Source organism: Lontra canadensis, unplaced genomic scaffold (genome assembly GCF_010015895.1).
Source record: "Lontra canadensis isolate GAN:19392208 unplaced genomic scaffold, GSC_riverotter_1.0 scaffold15, whole genome shotgun sequence".
Taxonomy (NCBI): domain Eukaryota; kingdom Metazoa; phylum Chordata; class Mammalia; order Carnivora; family Mustelidae; genus Lontra; species Lontra canadensis.
In genome coordinates, this window is record NW_022631009.1 from 13,093,974 (window position 1) to 13,113,017 (window position 19,044).

General features: G+C 35.4%; 1 protein-coding gene across 1 annotated transcript in view; it reads left to right on the forward strand.

Annotated features, from left to right (window-relative positions):
- The first annotated feature begins 365 nt into the window (after positions 1-365).
- Positions 366-19,044, forward strand: part of EIF3E (eukaryotic translation initiation factor 3 subunit E) — a 43,622-nt gene continuing 24,943 nt past the window's right edge. The window contains exons 1-7 of the mRNA XM_032858470.1: positions 366-494; positions 5,893-6,007; positions 7,444-7,561; positions 9,772-9,814; positions 10,914-11,018; positions 14,942-15,067; positions 15,831-15,955. Coding sequence (XP_032714361.1) covers positions 405-494; positions 5,893-6,007; positions 7,444-7,561; positions 9,772-9,814; positions 10,914-11,018; positions 14,942-15,067; positions 15,831-15,955 — 722 coding nt within the window. The 5' untranslated portion in view covers positions 366-404. The remainder of the gene's footprint in view (positions 495-5,892; positions 6,008-7,443; positions 7,562-9,771; positions 9,815-10,913; positions 11,019-14,941; positions 15,068-15,830; positions 15,956-19,044) is intronic.

Here is a 19,044-nt window from a genome sequence, read left to right on the forward strand (position 1 = left end):
CGATCACAATATGCCAAATAAAACCTCAAGAATTCCTTCTACGCAACTTTCCAGACAGCAAGAGCTTCGTTATCTCGTCTTCTGCCGCATCCCAATGTAACCGACTACCCCTTAACAGTCATTTCTCAGATTTTTGCAAAATTTATTAGCCGAACGGAGAGTAGGTACCGGCAAACTTGCCAACAGAAGAACTTGCGCCCGCGGCTCCGCCCAATCCCAGAGTTGCCCAAAGGCAGGGAAGATCCGCACGCATGCGCCTTTGTTCTCTGAGCTCTTCGGGCTGGACCCCACCCCTTACCCTTGGATTGTTTAACCACTGCGCCTGCGCAACATGGACCTGTTTGTTCTTTTGTCGGCGCTGTCAATAAAGTTTTAGTGGGCAGACTCCCTTTTTATTTAGCAAGATGGCGGAGTACGACTTGACCACTCGCATCGCGCACTTTTTGGATCGGCATCTAGTCTTTCCGTTGCTCGAGTTTCTCTCCGTGAAAGAGGTGAGTGGGGCTTTGACCGCGAGGAAGGCGTGGGAGCGTATGAGGCGCGGGGCGAGGCCTAGAGGCAGTGGCGATAGCCGTAGGCCTGATACACGTGTGAGGCGGCCGCGAGTTTGGTCCTGCGTTCGGGAGTAAGGATCTGCTGGTAATTTAGCACAGTCCCAGTTAATTAGCACCGCAGAATTTGGTTGTGATGAGAAGTGAGGGGACAGCCGGCAACTTAGGGGAAGAAGAGGTCTCTGCTTCACTACTGGAGGTGACAGTGCCAGAGGGACTTCCGCGTCAGTTCCTCTCAAGTTGACCAACCATTCGCCGCTTCCCTGCAGTAACGCTTGCTTCAAAAAGCATATTGGAATGTTACAGATCTTTTTTGCTCTTTCGGGAGCTGTGGGAAGGGTGTGCTTGGCTTTGTTTTTGTTTGCCGATCTTTGGAATAATTTTCTTACACTTAAACACCTAGTATTTTAATTTACATTAAGTTGCGAATTCTTCGCAGAGAGTTCCTGGTTTTTCGGCAAGTAGCCACTTCCTAGAAGCGTGCCATATTTTGTCGGATGGGGACGCCTCCCCCCACCGCACCACCCCCGCCAAAAAGAAAAAAAAAAAAAAACCAAACTGCACATTTATTTTTTTTAACTTAAAAGTGGTTTTCCGGTGTATACAGACTTCGAGTTAACATGAAGATTAACTTTCATTTAGCTACTCGAGATACCTAGAATTAGCCTGTGGTTCTGGTACCTCATTTCAAAACGTCTCAATCCTGAAAGTTTTGAAATACTGGGCTTAGTTATACCTTGAATTTGTTGGGAAGTTGGTACGTTTTAGTAATTATAATAATGTTACTATGTTGAAGGGATTCGATTATTGGCCAGAAAAGTAAACGAATTCTGTATCTGAAAGCAGGTTACAACATAAGCCTACTTAGGGAACTCTAAATTTGGGGAGTGGATTTATGGCTCAACAGTAAAACAGAAAAGCTCTGCAAATAAACATTAAGTTGTTTTGATAACGTCAGATCTTCCTGGAATTTACTGTTCACTGGACAGGTTTAATCCTCAAATTTATCTGCTTTTCTAAACACATAAGGGGATTCTAAAGTTGTGATGTTAGGGAACAAGCAGTTTATTTTCAATAAATTTCAGGAATGTAAAAATAAAGTAATATAAAGCTTTGTCATGAGAGGGTTTTTTTTGTTTGTTTCTTTGTTTTTAATTTCTCCTTAGGTAGGATGTACTTACACCTGTATTTTAGAGCTTGCATAAAACAGTACATTCTGCCTTTTTTCCTTTTCTGGATGTGTGAGGATAATTCACCAAAGATCAAGGAATAGAAAAATGCCATATTTGAAATCCTTTATCAGCTACTTGTAGAAATGCTTCTTTTTTTTTTTTTTTTTAAGATTTTATATATTTATTTGACAGGCAGAGATCACAAGTAGGCAGAGAGGCAGGCAGAGAGAGAGAGAGGAGGAAGCAGGCTCCCTGCTGAACAGAGAGCCTGATGCGGGCTGATTCCAGGACCCTGGGATCATGACCTGAGCCGAAGGCAGAGGCTTTAACCCACTGAGCCACCCAGGTGCCCCAGTAGAAATGCTTCTAAATCAGCCAAAGTTCATATTCTTGTACTGTGTTCTTTACACTTTTGTCTTATAAGGCAGATACATAACAGGAAGGAATATGTGAGTGTAAATTAGGTTTTCATAGGGTAAGACCAAAACTATGAAGGGCAGCTGAGAAATGGTGGAAAATAACTGCTCAGTACTTGCCTCTTTGTAGATAATGTTGGTAAAATGGCTGGAATACACCAAGAGGAAGACAGGTTTACTTAGCAGTTACTAAGTATAGGCCTGTCATGGAGTTGTGTTAAATCCAGGATAAGACCTAGACATCTCACCGCTGAAAAACTTACCTATCCTTTAGAGGAGATAAAGGTCTATAATTACATATGAGGCAAAAAAAAAAAAAAAGAGAAGTAGGGGCAGAGTGCTATCAAAATTGGAGATTCTATTCGGTGGGCAAAAAGGACTTTGAGGATTGGTTTTAAGTTGAGTTTTAGATGGTTAGGATGGAGTCAGGGATCATGATTCCTAAGAGTAACAATTTGATATATTTGTAATATGCTGGATAATGTAAGCTCCATGAGAGCAGGATCTTTGTTTTGTTTTCTGTTGTGTCCTTAGCTGTAAAATAGAGGGGCGTAAAAGCTTTTAATGATTATTTAATATCTCTGTACTTCAGAGCTGTTTTTTAAGAAAGCCTGTCTCATGCATAAAGTGTTGATACTGCCACAAATCTTATGGGGTTAGAAAAATTACATGAGATAATGCATACAAAGCACTTAGCCTTCTGGGACAAAGTGAGTATTCCTGAATATTTTCCATTAGGAGGCTAGGCCATCCTGTGTGAGAGTAGAGTGAGATAAGGAATGGAAATGGGACTGAGAAAACTGACCAAAGTATAAGGATTGGGAAGTGTGGATGGCCCAACTGAGATTGAAAATTATACATTTGTAAGAGTTGATGACAATCACTCTGTGAGTGATAGGAGCAGTGGAAGGTTATTTAAGTAGTGTAGAAATGTTTGGAGGTAGACTTACATGTCATTCTAGAGATTGCTTATTAGCAGAGAAAAGCACAGATGTGATTAAATAGCATTATTGCCTGTTTCTGAAACATTTTAGAGTCATCCCTAGCCAGAACATAGAAGACAGACGACTTTTTTCCAGAAATAAAGATTGACATTGAATTGTGTTTAGTTGGAGAGAATGGATGGAGTCAATGATAGTACTAATGAGAAGATCTTTGAATAGCTAAAAATGGATCTAATGTGGTAAATGACAACCAAAAAGGGGGATATAAAAATAAAAAAGAACAGAGGGTATAATGAAGCATTTTAATGGTAATGGTGAAAGAGATGATGAATTTAAGTTGAAATCTTAGAGATGAGGTACTAAATGGAAGTTGTGGGAAGTTGTGGGAAATTTTAAGACTTGAGTTTCTTAGGAATCATCAGTATGGATGTTGGATTTGTAGAGGATGACAGCAGGAAGAAATGTCAAAAGAATATTTTCTTTTTTTAATTTTTAAAGATTTTATTTATTTGACAGAGAACGAGACCACAAGTAGGCAAAGCAGCAGGCAGAGGGAGAGGGAGAAGCAGGCTCCCTGCTAAGCAGAGAGCGCCATGTGGAGCTTGATTCCAGGACCCTGGGATCATGACCTGAGCCGAAGGCAGACGCTTAACTGACTGAGCCACCCAGGTGCCCCTAAAAATAATTTTTAACTAATGAACATTTGCAGTTTCAATTATAGAACACTAACTTTGTCCCCAATTAAGTGAATTCCACCTCCCCCCCCAAATTTCATACTTCCATGAGTAGATCTCTTTTACAGAAAAGTTTAGTCCATTATTTTTTGCTTCAAAAAGAAAAGGAATTGTGAAAACTCTTATAGTACTTATACTATCTTGGTTTTTTGGGTTTTTTTTTTTTTTTGAAGACTTGTTTATTTTAGAGAGAGAGCTTGCAAGAGAGCACTTGTGGTGGGGGAGGGCAGAGTCAGAGGAAGAGAGAAAATCTCAGACTCCCTGTTAAGTGTGGAGCTCTATCCCAGAACCCTGAGATAATGACCTGAACTGAAACCATGAGTCCATTTGCTCAACTGACCACCCAGGTGCCCCTAGTTTCCTAGATTTTTGCCTCTTAGCTCAAAAGTCTAGAATATTTACTGTCTGCCCTTTACAGAGTAAGTGTGGGTATAAGGTAGAATTTAGGGAAGTTGATAATAAGCAGCTACGGATTTAAGAGGCCAGTAAGATCTGATGGCTGAGGAGCAGGGTTTTGAATCTACAATAGATAAGAGACAATACAAATTAAAAGCTATTAATGGAGTGGCAAGAAGAGGTTGGCATGCTAGGGAAAGATGTTTTCACAAGATTAGGTTTCTATAGGGTACACTGAAAGGAAGCCTCAATTTTTTTTTAAGTAAACTTTTTATCAAATATTATATTCATACAGAAAAGTGCCAAATATAAGCACCTTTTTTCAAAGTGAACCCACTATGTGACCACCATCCGGATCAATAAATGAAACATTACAAATATCCTAAAAACCTTCCCCTGATCCCTCTTAGTCACTACTCACACCTCCCAAAGGTAAGCGCTAGTCTGATCTAGAATAGTTTTGCCTGGTTTTGATTTTACGTATAGGAAATTAAGCATTGTACTGCTTTATATGACTTCTTTTATTCAACATTGTGAGAGTCATCCAGGTTGGTAGGATAACTGTAGTTCTTTGATTCAAATGCTGAATGTTAATGTGTTAAAGGGGTATATTACAGTTTAACCATTCTAATGTTGATAAACTTGGCTATTACAAGTAGTACTGCCATGAACATTCTTGGAAATGTCCTTTGAATATTTGCACCCATTTCTCTTGGGTATCAAGGAGCAGAATTACTGGGTCAAAAAGTATTTTTGATTTTAGAAGATGAAAACAGTTTTCCAAAGCAGTTGTACTTCTGCCAGAAGAGTAAGTGTTCAGTTACTCTAAATCTACACCAACACTGGTATTGCCATTTTTTTTTTGGTTTGTGTTTTTAATGTGGCTTAATTTGCATTTTCTGTACAATGAATGAAGTTGAGATATTTGGTTTGTTGGCTATTTGGTTATACTCTTGTAAAGTGGCTATTAAAATTTTATAGCCATTTTCAGTTCTCTCTTTTCTTACTATTTTGTTAGAGTTCTTTGTAGAGTTTGGAAGGTTCAGTTTTGATCTCATGGCTGTACCATTTGATCACCTTCATCTTTTTACAGGCTTGAAATGTGGAATCTTCCTACATTTTTCTTTCCTTGACAAAATTGGATTTAGTATGCAAAGCTTTTGCTGAAGCTTTATCCTGATGACTGCGTATTTTAAAAAAAAAATTTTTTTCAAATTTTGGTTACTATCTCCTTGAATACTATTATATAGGATCCTTACATATTGCTCATTTCCCTAAACTTCACATTTATGTGAGTTTGCTAGTGTATTTATTTGGTCCTTGACCTGTAGGTTAAATTGTTTCCTGACTTCCTTGCAAAAACCTGGTATGACATGGTTGACTTAGAGAATGGGTGCTAGTTCTGTTTTAGTGGTATGGATAGGGAAGGATTATAAAGGATTCAAATCATTTAGAAAAAATAGATATGGGGGTAGACAAAAGGCCACCCCAAGGAGAGTTGAGTACCTATCATGTGGATGTGAGATGGTGAGAAGATAAAAAAATTAGTTGATTACTAATTACCTGGTGTGGCAAGAAAACAACTACATGTGCTGTGCCTGTCAGTAGAGTTGGTGTGGTTTATCAGTTTGTTTGGGAGAACTTCGGCATACTCATTAGAACGTAATTTTCTCTTGCAGATATATAATGAAAAAGAATTATTACAAGGGAAATTGGATCTCCTTAGTGATACCAACATGGTAGACTTTGCTATGGATGTGTACAAAAACCTTTATTCTGATGATATTCCACATGGTAAGTTTTGTCAGCTTCTCTCATGAACTGAGGATGTGTGTTAAAGTTTTATGATTTATAAAAGAGCTTTAGTCAAAAGTCTTTAATAACTATTTGAATGGTTTAAAAGTTCTGTGAATGAAAGTTAACGTGAAGGTTACATGTCATCTAAAGTATATTATTTTCTCACCACAAAAGGTGTGAAACTTCTTTAAAACGTGAATTTCAAATATGTTCAGTTCATAGTATGTAACATCAGAATTGGGCTTATGAATCATATTGTCTCCTTAGAAATGATCTGAGAATGTTGCTGGTTTTGGCCTGCTAACTTTTTCAGTTAGTATCTGTGTGCCTTAGAGACTTTTTATCTTGAAGCATCTGGGTAGAGCCAAGGTTCTCAAAAGTATTGTTCCCAGTACCAGATCATCAGTGCACCTGGGGAGCTTGTTAGAAATGCAAATTTGGGGGTCATACCCCAGATCTACTTAATCAGAAAGTGTTGGCTGAGGCCCAGCACTTAAATTGGAGAGCTACTCTGGTATGGTGTTTTCTACATTCTTGTTTTCTGTGGTAATAAATGTTCCTTTAAAAAAAAAAAATTTTTTTTCCCGTAAGTTTGAAAAATGTATTATTTCTCTTATGAACCTGATATTTTAAAAAATTCTAAGAATGTTTTCAATAAAGAAATACAATTTACTTTGTTTAAATTGACATTTTCCAAAATTTGATCACAGATACCCTTTTATGTTTAAGAAACGCTGTTGTAGTAATCCTTTTAATATGTAACACAAATTACTACACTAAATATTGTCACCTTTTTTAATTACAGTAAATGACAATAGCTCTTTAAATTTTAGTTTGTGATTAAAAAGTTAACTATTTCTTAGTGACAGTTTAAAACACGTCTGCAGGGTAGGTTATCTGCAAGTTTTCTCTGACTCTTTATAATACAGTTAAAAGAAACTAGAACTGGGTTTGAGAGATTACAGAATTAGATTTATAGTGTAAAGAGATTACTGACTGGATTTAAATTCCATTCAGCCTAATTGAAAATCTATAGTCATATGTAAACCCTCTGAGTCTCTGTTCAGAAACTCTGGGATAATATTCATCTGAGAACATTCAGTGAGAACAAATATAAAAACATGAAGCTTCTGAAATGTGGAATTAGATCATTGTTCCTTAGCAGCCACCCCTCCCCCAGACTGTATCTGCATATTTCTCAGTTTTCTTTAAGAATTAGAAGAAGATTCCCTCTTTAGGGAAAGAAAGAGGTGCTAGAAAGAAAAACAAAAAATGGATCTGGGAGACTTATTGAGTTGGTGTTGCTGCCATATGAATATATTGGGGGTAAATAAATTTATGCATAATTTAAATAACTTGAAAATTTTCCAGAGACATCCTCATGGTGAGCAGTATAGTTTAACATTAGAGTACTCCTTTGCATTTTTAATTAGCTTTGAGAGAAAAAAGAACCACAGTTGTTGCACAACTTAAACAGCTTCAGGCAGAAACAGAACCAATTGTGAAGATGTTTGAGGATCCAGAAACTACAAGGCAGATGCAGTCAACCAGGTAACCTCCCTTAATTTGAATTCTGAAAATTCTCTTTTCTGGATTAAGACAAATGTTAATTCAAATTGTTGGGGGAAATCAGAGGGGGAGACAAACCATGAGAGACTGTGAACTCTGAGACAAATGGAGTGTTTTTGGGGGGCACTGGGGGATGGGGTGAGCCTGGTGGTGGGTATTATGGAGGGTACCTGTTGCATGGAGCACTGGGTGTGGTGCACAAACAATGAATTTTGGAACACTGAAAAAATTTTTAAAAATTCAAATTTTGTCTAATATTCCATCATAAAATTCATGGCTTAATTGATACTTTATCTGTTTGTTTTCACTTATCCTTATGGTGTAGGGACCAGGAATTCCTTAATAAATAGTAATATTAATTTTATTTTTAACTTCTTTACCATTTATCCAAATCTGATTATGCTGGAGCAGTTTTGCCTTCTTCCTCTCTTTCCGGGGGACATTGGCATTGTCTGGTGACATTTTTACTTATCCCAATTAAGGAGAGGCTAGGGATGCTGCTCACCATCCTGCAATGCATAAGACAGTACCCTACCCCAGCAAAGAATTATCCAGCCCGGAAGTGTCAGTAGTACTGAGGTTGACGTACCTGTGCCTGGGCAGTACCAGGAGGGAAGCCTGAGCCCACTTTATCACTTGGCTACATTCTCTAGTATCTTTCCAACCTCATTGCCCAGCCCAGGAAGGGAGGGTAGTGTGGAGCTGATAAGGTTATTTTATTCTTAACTTCCTCTTAACTAGAAATAAACCTATTGCTTGGTTTCCAAAAAATGCATGTTGCCTCATTCAGACTTAATGTTTATCATTAATTGAAGCCCTTTGGGTTATTAGGAATCTTTAAAACAAAATCTTCTAAAACTGAATATTGTTGTGGTAAATCTTAGCTGCCAGTGTATTTACTAGAGAAATTGCTGAAGTTTTTGCCATGTTGTGTCTTTAGTTCATACAATATGTGACCCAAACAAACTTTTAGGGAGATGAGCTCAAGTTTTCATTTATGATTTAGGGAAGTGTTAACCAGATAATTTTAAGCAAAACACCAAATAGTGCACAATTACTATACCATATTATAATGTAATCTACCACATCACTAACTACACCATGTTTTATCTATACAGGTAGATATATACCTATTACACAGATAGCTGTGTCTTACAAAGCAATGATATATGTGCATGTGTGCTATACTTCTTATTACACTTAGAATATAATGGCTTAAAACCCTCAGGTCATTTGTAAGTGCACACAAAGGAACAGCTGAAATAATCCGGCTGTTAGGGTACAACAGAGCATTTAGAATTTAAGTTTTAAATTTAGTCTAGTCACTTAAATACTAGAAACTAATGTGATTACAGTATGAATCAAGATGAATATAGATTTATTTACCAATTATCTGAGAAGATTCCTTGCAGTTTAACAGGCGTGGCATTGAGATAAATGAAAGGATGGAATTGTGTTTTAAAAACTTGCAAAGGAATAACCTCTTCCTTCCAATTCCTGTTTCTAAATTTCACTGAACATGTAACATTTTACCTCTCATACTTTCCTGGAAATAACCCAGTCAACCAAGGAACAGTGATTATGTATCTGAAAGATACAAGGAGTGTAACACAAAGTTACTCACTGTGATCCACAAGTGTTAAGTTTTTTTTGAAATCTTATGTTAAAATTTCATGCATATTTCATATTCAGTATTATGATATACCCATGTAATTTTGGTGATGATATATTCCTTCCCCATTAAATCTTCAGGTAAAATAACGCTCTGGAAAAACACACCATAGCATTCCCTCTGTGATAAGCATTAAGAGAATGTTTTCTTTTTTGAAAATGCCCAGTAAGCTGTGCCCATCTATCACTTGTTCCTTCATGTCTTTGTTGATCACTTTGTCTTTTACCAGCCTGCCTGGCAACATCTTAGTTATTATGCAAAGCCAATTTAAGAAAGGTTCAATTGGGTTGACACTGATACAGATAATAATTACAGTAGGGTGTGTGGCATCGATATGTAAGTTAAGCATAATTGTTTAATTTTGTAGTGTTCTGTTTATTTTATTCTGAAAGTCTTATTTCTAGAGTTTTAAGTATTAAGGTATTTAAATGGCTTTATGTGGGTTATAGGATAAACTTTGAATATGCTTATTTTGTTTTCTGTGACCTATAAAATCTAATAATTTTTGTTTCTAATTAAGAGATGGTCGGATGCTGTTTGATTACCTGGCGGACAAGCATGGTGTAAGTGGTATTTTAAAAATTTTCTTCAGTTGTGTTGTTTTAATAGGCTAATTAAAGAATAGTGCTGCTTAGATAGGTTTGAGGCTAGAAAGTGTATTATTTCTAGATTAATTTATTAAATATAAGACCTGGTATGTTTTTGAAACTTCAGTTTTTAAAAATTGATGCTGATGGGAAAATGAGGTGCTTGCTTATATTTAACTTTAGATCTTAGAATTGTTCAAAACTTTTTATTTTTTCTAGAATAACCAAGGAATGGGTACTGTTTTATATTTCTGATGGATTAACAAAGAAAGATAGAACTAAATTTGAATTTGAAATGTTTTGAGCAGTATAATTGGGTAATATTTTGGCTGCCATATGGAATATAGTAATTCTTGATGTTATCGAGGTCTTCATAAATCCCCAGTAAAGGAATTTTATTATAGCCTTCTGTAGTCATTTCCCACTCTCCTTTCCTTTGTGTTAACTCAAAGTGTGAGGATTTGCATATAATTAATTGTTTACTTGCATTCAAGTTTTATCTCTCATTTAACACCTGTAACGAGGTATGCTGATCACTGCGCAAATTATTCTTTCTGGTTTCCAAATATAATGTTTGGTATATTTGACAGTGTTCTAGTTCATAGCCCTTCTCTTACATTACTTTTACTTTGCTTGCAGTGCTAGCTTTAAAAGTTGCTGTAATTTGGGGCTAGTTTTCACAGAGAACTGAAATTTACTTGTACCTATTATTGTACAGAATCACAAACCCTCACAGGGATTCATACACTTGGTAGTTGTTTAAGCTCAGTCACTAATTGAGAACTTCACACCTCAGACCTTTCCTTGCAATTCAAATGCTCATTGCAACAAATTAGATATTGTTACAGTTCATAACTCTTTGAGACCAGAATTATGAATGATAAATCTGTCAGTTGATAATTCGTGTTCTAAGATTGATGTGTTTCTTCATGCTTTTTGTTTTATTTATTTTTTTTGTGACACTTGGGATATACTGAAAATACTGATGTCTGGGGATATTTAAAGGAGTAAATGGTTTGAATTTTAAAACTCAGAGTTAAAAATATAACTGATGCTTTTTTTTTTCTTCTTTTAGTTTAGGCAGGAATATTTAGATACACTCTACAGGTATGCGAAATTCCAGTATGAATGTGGGAATTACTCTGGAGCTGCAGAATATCTCTACTTCTTTAGAGTATTGGTAAGTAAATTGTTTTTCTTCTCTCAGATTTTGTAGGATTCTCCTGTTTTTGTCAAAACATGTCTATAGATTTGAGTCTGTACATAAATTTTCAAGAATCCTTGGTGAAGGGAGGAAAACTTTCCTCAACAAAGAACAAATAGAAGTGGGAAAGCTTGTATCAGGACCTCAGAATTTGAGGGAGAGTTAACTTGTCCTTGAAATACAGAAAGTAAGAGCTGCTAATTTATTACTTCATGTGTAATTGTATGATTAGCATTAGCAAAATTCTGTCATGATCAGTTTGTTAAATTACTCTGTAGCACAGTGAACAGCACATTGTGGATGCTTAATAAATATTTTTTTAATAAAAATATTTCATTATTCCTAATTTTAATTAAATATCTTAGGCTATATACATCCCCTGAGTTTGTTTCAAATAACTATGAAGTTCTAAAGATATTTGAAAAAAAATTATGCCTTAATAGTAGCTTTTTTCCATTTACTTCTACCCTTAGCTATTAGAAAATAAAGCTCAATGATTTAATAATGTAAGAGGAAGGTGAGTTTGAATTGTACTATTAGAGCAAATTTCTAGCCATAAAGAACCCTGTTTGTTATTTTCATTTGCCTGTTTGACAGACTCTTAGATTAAGTGCTTTAGTATGGGAAAAAGGAAAATTACATGAAGCCAAAGGAAAAAAATCGGGCTTTTTTTTTTTTTTTTAAGATTTTGTTTATTTGACAGAAAGATCACAAGTAGGTAGAGCAGCAGACAGAGAGAGAGGGAGAATCAGGCTTCCTGCTGAGCAGAGAGCCTGATGCAGGGCTCTATCCCAGGACCCTGGGACCATGATGTGAGCTGAAGGCAGAGGCTTTAACCCTCTGAGCCACCCAGGCGCCCCAAAATCAGGCTTTCAAATGAAAAATTTTTTTTCTCATTCTGCCTTCTGTGTAGGTAATTGGATCAGTGCCTTCTGGAGTTAGCGAAATGCCCTTGTTTTAACTAGCTTCTTATTTGAGAAATTATAATTTGTTCCTCATTTTGGGTTAGTCCGCAAGTACGTAAGTCTCTGATTTATCTAGTTAATCCTAGATGTTGGGAAATGATCTCTAAAGACAGGGACTTACTGTTTTCTAACCTTGGAAGAGTCTGTTTCTTCTGTCTATGCTTTCTGGTGCCTTTATTCTTTTAGCCCCATATACCTGCCAGAAAGAAAAGACTTATGGCTTCTATCTTTGGTTGTTTTTTTGGAAATTAAATATTCCTTTTTGGGGGAGCTGGGAAGGGAAGAGTTTGGTGTTTTATTAATACTGCTAATTTCTACACTTAAAAAGTAGTTAACTTCATTTTTTAAAGCTCCATCCTTCAAAAGGAAATAAAGATTCTCAGTTTATTTCAAAGTTTGATTTGAAACATACTTATTTTCTCTTACTTTGTTTGTGAATATTCTTAATTTACAGATTAGCTGTGATTAGTTTGCAAGTGCATTGAAGGTAATCGGTGATGCTAAACTTGTAGTGGCTTATCAGAAAATTCCATCAGTTTTACTTTGAATATTATGAAGGATTTAGGAGAGCAAAAGTTGATTACTTTGGAAATGTAAACAGCTTAAACCAGGATTGTAAAATCAGAAGCCTGATATGATTACAGCTACATGAAAAGAGTTGGTTATTCATATCATTTGTTAATGCTGGGAGTGAATTTTGAGAATGAAGATTTAGTGTCATGTTAGAGTTCTAGCACAGTAAATTTATTGTTGCTGGTTGGTGAGTGAATGTGCCATTTTGCTAAGACATGGAAACTTAAGGTAACTGTTGGAAATCCAGATACTGAAACTCTTCTAGCATATCCACCCTTGAAAGCACATTGGTATGAAGAGCCAACTGTACTGACATGGACTTGAGCCAGAGTAGTACGCATGAAACTTTGGGGGATTAAAAAACTTGCTATGCTGTTACAAAAACCTTTTATCCTAACAAATATAACATATTCTAGTTTTAACAGTATATTATATTTATGTAGTGTAGTTTTATAATTAGTCTGAAAATGTTTACAGATGATAGGTATATATACTTAAAGGTTTGTGAAGTTTTTTTGTTTCCTTTTTTTTTAAATATGAAGATCCTACTTTGTTCCCTAACTTAAAAAAAAATTCTCAGTTTTAAGCTTTTGCATTGTTGAAATTCAAAGGGCATTTGGTTGGATGATTGATTACCATGATTTGAACACAAAAATCAATGTTTTACATTAAGAGTAGTTAAAATCTAGTGATTGGGTAGTGCTTAGAAATTATATGAAATTTATTTTAAATTTATGTCCCATCTGTGTGACAAAACATTTGAATAGTTGGGAGTTGGCATATTGATAGGGGCTAACCAAGCTAGTTTTAAACAAGGGATAATTTTACTTCTCTTTTTCTTTTGTTTAGATAGGCACTAAAATTTATGTATTTGTTCAAAATCTTGTTAATATTAAAGATTAAAAATCCTGAATTGGATTTGGGATGAAAAATGTGTGTGTTTTACATATTTGTTATTTACTTTGGTTTTTTTTTTTTTGTAATACCAGTTTTTTCATTTCTAAATGCTTGTCTGGTGGTTGGTTATTCTTTTAAATCTATAGTTAGGGAAACATAAGCTATGAAAGAACCATTGTAACTTTGATCTGAGATTAGAATTTGACTCTTCAGGTGACCTATTGTAGGGTCAGTTTTGTGTAAATTAAAGCTGTGTGACCCCAGAATGTACCTTTATTTTTAAAAAATTTGATGGCTTTTAGAATACATCAAGGAATATTTACCTGCATCCTATTTGATTGTGTTCTAAGAAATGAATTAATTTGGAATGAAATAGTGGAGAAGAGTTGGTAAAGATTTTTGAACGTTTTGGTTTTAAAAGTTACTACAAAAATAAATAAAAGGGATTAACACTGTTTTTTAATTATTTTGTTAAAATCTGCTTTCTCTGTCCCTTTGGTCTGACTCAAAAATATAACTCTCCCTTCATCCAGGAGATATTTAAAATGAAAGTGATTTTAAGATGCTAGAACTATTGGTGATCATATTTTAGTAGTGTAATTTTTGTTATTCTTTTCACTCAGAATTTAAAATTTATCTCCTCTAAGTGCATGCCATTTGATTTGAACGTACTTTTCCTTGACTGAAGAAAGCTTTAGTAATGATGACTCTTGGAAGTTTTGGGTCTGATGTGCCCTATTTGATAATGTTGGTATAAAAGATGTCTGTTTCATATTGATTTTCAGATGCACAATTTACCACATTTTACTATCAAACTGGAATGTGTCTTGAATTGGTTGTGATTTAAAAACATAAATTAAAAAAAAACTTCTAGGGGTACTTGGGTGGCTTAGTCAGTTAAGTGTCTGCCTTCAGCTCAGGTCAGAGGATCTAGCCCTGCATCGGCCTCCCTGCTCCGTGGGGAGCCTGCTTCTCCCACTTCCTCTGCCTGCCACTCTGCCAGCTTGTGCTCTCTCTTGCTATCTCTGTCAAATAAATAAAATCTTTTTTCTTTAATTTTTTTTTAAAGATTTTATTGTTTGATGGAGATAGCGAGAGAGAGAGAGCACACAAGCACAGGGAGTGGCAGGCAGAGGGAGAGGGAGAGAAGCAGGCTCTCTGCTAAGCAAGGAGCCTGATGCCAGGGCTCAGTCCCAGGACTGGGATCATGATCTGAGCTAAAGGCAGATGCTTAACTGACTGAGCCACCCAGGCACTCTGAGCTGATATTTTTAGTAAATTGAGCTAAATGGAAACTGAATCAGTTTAACCAGTGTGATCCAATAAGGACTTAGGTAATTACTGTTTGGGGTAGAAAGTTACAGGTCTTTTAGTAGGCTAGGTGGTTATGTAAGGTATTAAAATATACAGTATCTTTTTTCCCTAGAATATTTAGAATTTAATTAATTGTGATTGCTTAAACAGGTTCCAGCAACAGATAGAAATGCTTTGAGTTCACTCTGGGGAAAACTGGCCTCTGAAATCTTAATGCAGAATTGGGATGCAGCTATGGAAGACCTTACACGATTGAAAGAGACCATAGATAATAATGTGAGTTACATTTTTCCAGGGTGATTCTCTGAAATATTTATGTACCCTTCATACTTTCTGATAAGAAAACACTGTGTACCTTTTTTTTTTCTTTTTTTCTTTTTTTTTTTTTTTTGTAAAGGAGGTGTTGGGGAGGGAGGAATGGAAAAAAAAAAAGGAGAAGGGTGATAGGAGGGAGGAAGGGGAAAAAATGTTCAGATTAGCTTTTGTTGACTTGACATAAAATTACAGTGGATTAGTAGGTTGACTCGTTTCACTGAATCTCCGTAAAAGAAGCTGTCAGACTGTTTTTGGCTCTTAAAGATAAAAACTCAAGTTTTCATTTCTCTTACAGCTACTGCACCTTTTTTATTTGTATAGTGAAAATGGCTTAATTCTATTAGTAGCAGCTCAGTGATAGGTCCTCAGTAAAGTCCTGTGTAGAAGGTAACCGTTTTCACCTACAGTTACATCTAATAAAACTACTTATGGAGTATTTAGTTCAGTCCTTTTAAAATGTTTTCTGAAATAAGTATAATTTATAGCTTCTGTAAAAATGACTTAGCAGATGTTATTGAATCTATTTCTTAGAGCAGGGAGGTAATTTCTAAGGTTGAGGTACGTGCAGAGGGTCTAGGGGATAGGACTTAGATCATCATGGCCATAGAGCATGCCTCAGAGGGTTCTCCTTCCTAACTAAAATTTGGAGATCAGTGATGTTTATTCCGTTGCCTCTTTCTCATATGTTAAGATTTCCTTACGCAAGTATCCTTTAACCCTCTAGTCTGTGAGTTCTCCACTTCAGTCTCTTCAGCAGCGAACGTGGCTCATCCACTGGTCTCTGTTCGTTTTCTTCAACCACCCCAAAGGGCGTGATAACATCATTGATCTCTTCCTTTACCAGCCACAGTAAGTTATTTCACTGCGTAATTCTGGCTTTCGTTATGTGAAATTACATGGATTTTTTTTTTTAAACTTAAAAATGTACTTCTCTCTAACATTTGAATTTCTTGTCAACCTTTTTTCCCCCTGTACATGGTAGATTGGCTTGTTAATTGAAAAAGCCTACAAGGGGGTGCCTGGGTGCCTCAGTTAAGCGTCTGCCTTTGGCTCAGGTTATGATACCAGGATCCTGGGATTGAGCCCCACATGGGGCTTACATGCTTCTCCTTCTCCCTTTGCCACTCCCTCTGCTTGTGCTCCCTCTTTCTCTCTCTCTCAAATAAATAAATAAAATCTTTAAAAAAAAAAAAAGCTTATGTGTAACTCAAGTAAATTATTTGAAGAAAGTATATTTTAAGTCTGTTGAAGAGCTATTTAGTGTAGTTCCTGTGCCACAGAATAGGCGTCATGTAGAATCTCATGATTCTGCCTTACCCTAGAAGAACTAAATAAGAATCTGCATCTTAGCAAGATTCCAGGTAATTAACATATTAATGAAAGCTTTAGAGTTAGGGCTCCAGGCCAGATTACATGGAAGAAATGTATACATCCCAGAATCTGTTATATCATTGCTCAATTATCCAACCTTCGGTGCTAAGAAATTAACTACTTCATGAATTAGACTATTCTGTTTTTAGCTACAAATCATTTTTAAAAATTTATTTTTCCATTTGAGCTTAAGTGCCTTTGAATCTTCTAATTCCTTATTTGGTTAGAACAACAGAAAACAAAATTGCTTGGTAGAAACACTTAGATAATTGAAGATAATTTTTCTTTATCTCTTCCTTCAGGCTAAGTATCGACGATTTTATCAAGTGTGCAATTTTTCAGACTCTTTAGTATTTTGATTGTCCTTCTTAGATAACTGCCGGTTTATCCATAATCATCTTGAAATACGGATCTTCAAAATTCTAGGATTGTCACTTGAGTTTTATAGATTACAGGGGCAATATTAGCTTCCTGACTTGTATGTGTGCTTAGATAAACCTAGTTCAAGATTGGAATAACTAGCATTTGGTTCGTGGTATGGCTTATATTGACTATATTGTTAGCTAAATAATATATATATTATTATAATATTATATTATATTTTAATATTTAATATATTATATTATAATATATAAACATTCTTGAGCTGTACATTTGTTAAATGTTAATCTAAGTGAAGATATAGTTGTTATATTTCACTTGATTTCTGCTTATTATTTTCTGTCAAATTATGATTTTAATTTTTTTTCTAAAATGCATGTATACTTTATAAAGGTATAGCTTAGACATAGATTGTGTAATACCCTTCTGAATTAAACATCAATGAAGATTGAATAAGCTGTTTTTAAGTTGTTTTATAGTTTTCAAAGTCTTGGAAATATCTATGGCAATATTTTTAGAGAAGTTGATGGGATATTCTAAACTGAGTCATATAAATAAATGTGACTTTAATAAATGTACTTTAATAAATATACATTAAATGTTCATTTTAGTAAGATTTCTTAAGACTAAAATATTTGACCTCTTCAGGGAGTTAACTTAATCAATAGCACTTTGAAAAATAAGAGAAATTGGGGCGTCTGGGTGGCTCAGTTGGTTGAGCGACTGCCTTCGGCTTGGGTCATGATCCCGGAGTCCCGGGATTGAGTCCCACATCGGGCTCCCTGCTCGGCAGAGAATCTGCTTCTCTCGTTGACCTCTCTCCTCTCGTGCTCTCTCTCTCTCTCTCTCTCTCTCTCAAATAAATAAATAAAATCTTAAAAAAAGAAAATTAAAAAAAAAGAAAAATAAGAGAAATTAAGTTATTAGTGGTAATGCAGATGAAAAATACTCAGGCAACTGAGAAATACCAGTATTTTTTTTATGGAGAACCAGGGAACCATTTTTGAATGGTATATGTTCTGTTCTCTGCATTAAATGCTAAATATTCCCCTGGATCTGCTAAAAAGAAGCAGTCTTAAACAGAAATAGTCTGTTTTATTTTTCATGTTAACTTGGCATTGTAAGTTCAGTATTAATAGTATTTTAACAACATGTTGACCCAGTATGTTAAAATCAAACATAGGCAGAGGAGTTTTTCTAACAGGAAGTTACGGTTTTCTTTCTTCAAAAAAAAGAAAAAAAAATACATGGCATTAGGTAAGATAAAAGACAATAATACATGATCTTTGCATCCCATTTTAAGTATAAATGATAAGAGGTGAAATTTTATAATTTTACATTATATTTCTTTTTTTTATTAGAGGTATTTTATGGTACTTAAGTATGCCTTCTAGATTCATATTATTCACTGATGTGTACATATAGCCTCATTCTAAGCTTTTATTCCGTAAATCCTGTTTGTGGGAAATTCACTGTTGAAATTATATATATACAGTTTTTAAATTGTATTTATTATATATTCTGCCATTTGCTGAATGCCATAATAAATTGTTTATAATCTGAAAAGGTATATAAATCATAGTCTGTATGTTGAATTAAGTAAAAGCTAGTGGAAAAAATTTAAAAAACCAGAACAATTGTACATTAAAGTAAGATCCTACAAGGGTATAATACTTGGTTCTGGGCTTTAGTATAGTAAACTCCATTGATTTTAAGTACTCTTAAAGCAACCTTCCTTCTCTTGGCTTCCAGTGTGTAAAACTTACAGGGTCAGAACTCTTAACACTTATACTTCTCATTATGAGTTACTGATGGTATTCTGGTTTATAAATCAGTCTTGCTGAGACTGGTTCAGTTTTGTTCTTCATAAATCGACCTTTAAGCCAAATAAAGCTGCTTTAGAGTATTTGGAATCGGGGCGCCTGGGTGGCTCAATGGGTTGGGCCTCTGCCTTTGGGTCGGGTCATGGTGTCTGGGTCCTGGGATCCAGCCCTGCATTGGGCTCTCTGCTCAGCAGGGAGCCTGTATCCCCCCCCTTCTCTCTCTGCCTGCCTTTCTGCCTACTTGTGATCTCTCTCTCTCTCTCTCTGTCAAATAAATAAAATCTTGAAAAATTTACAAAAGTAAAGTACTTGGAATCAGAATGGGAGGTGAATTTGGACTGTACTATTGTTAATGGCACCATC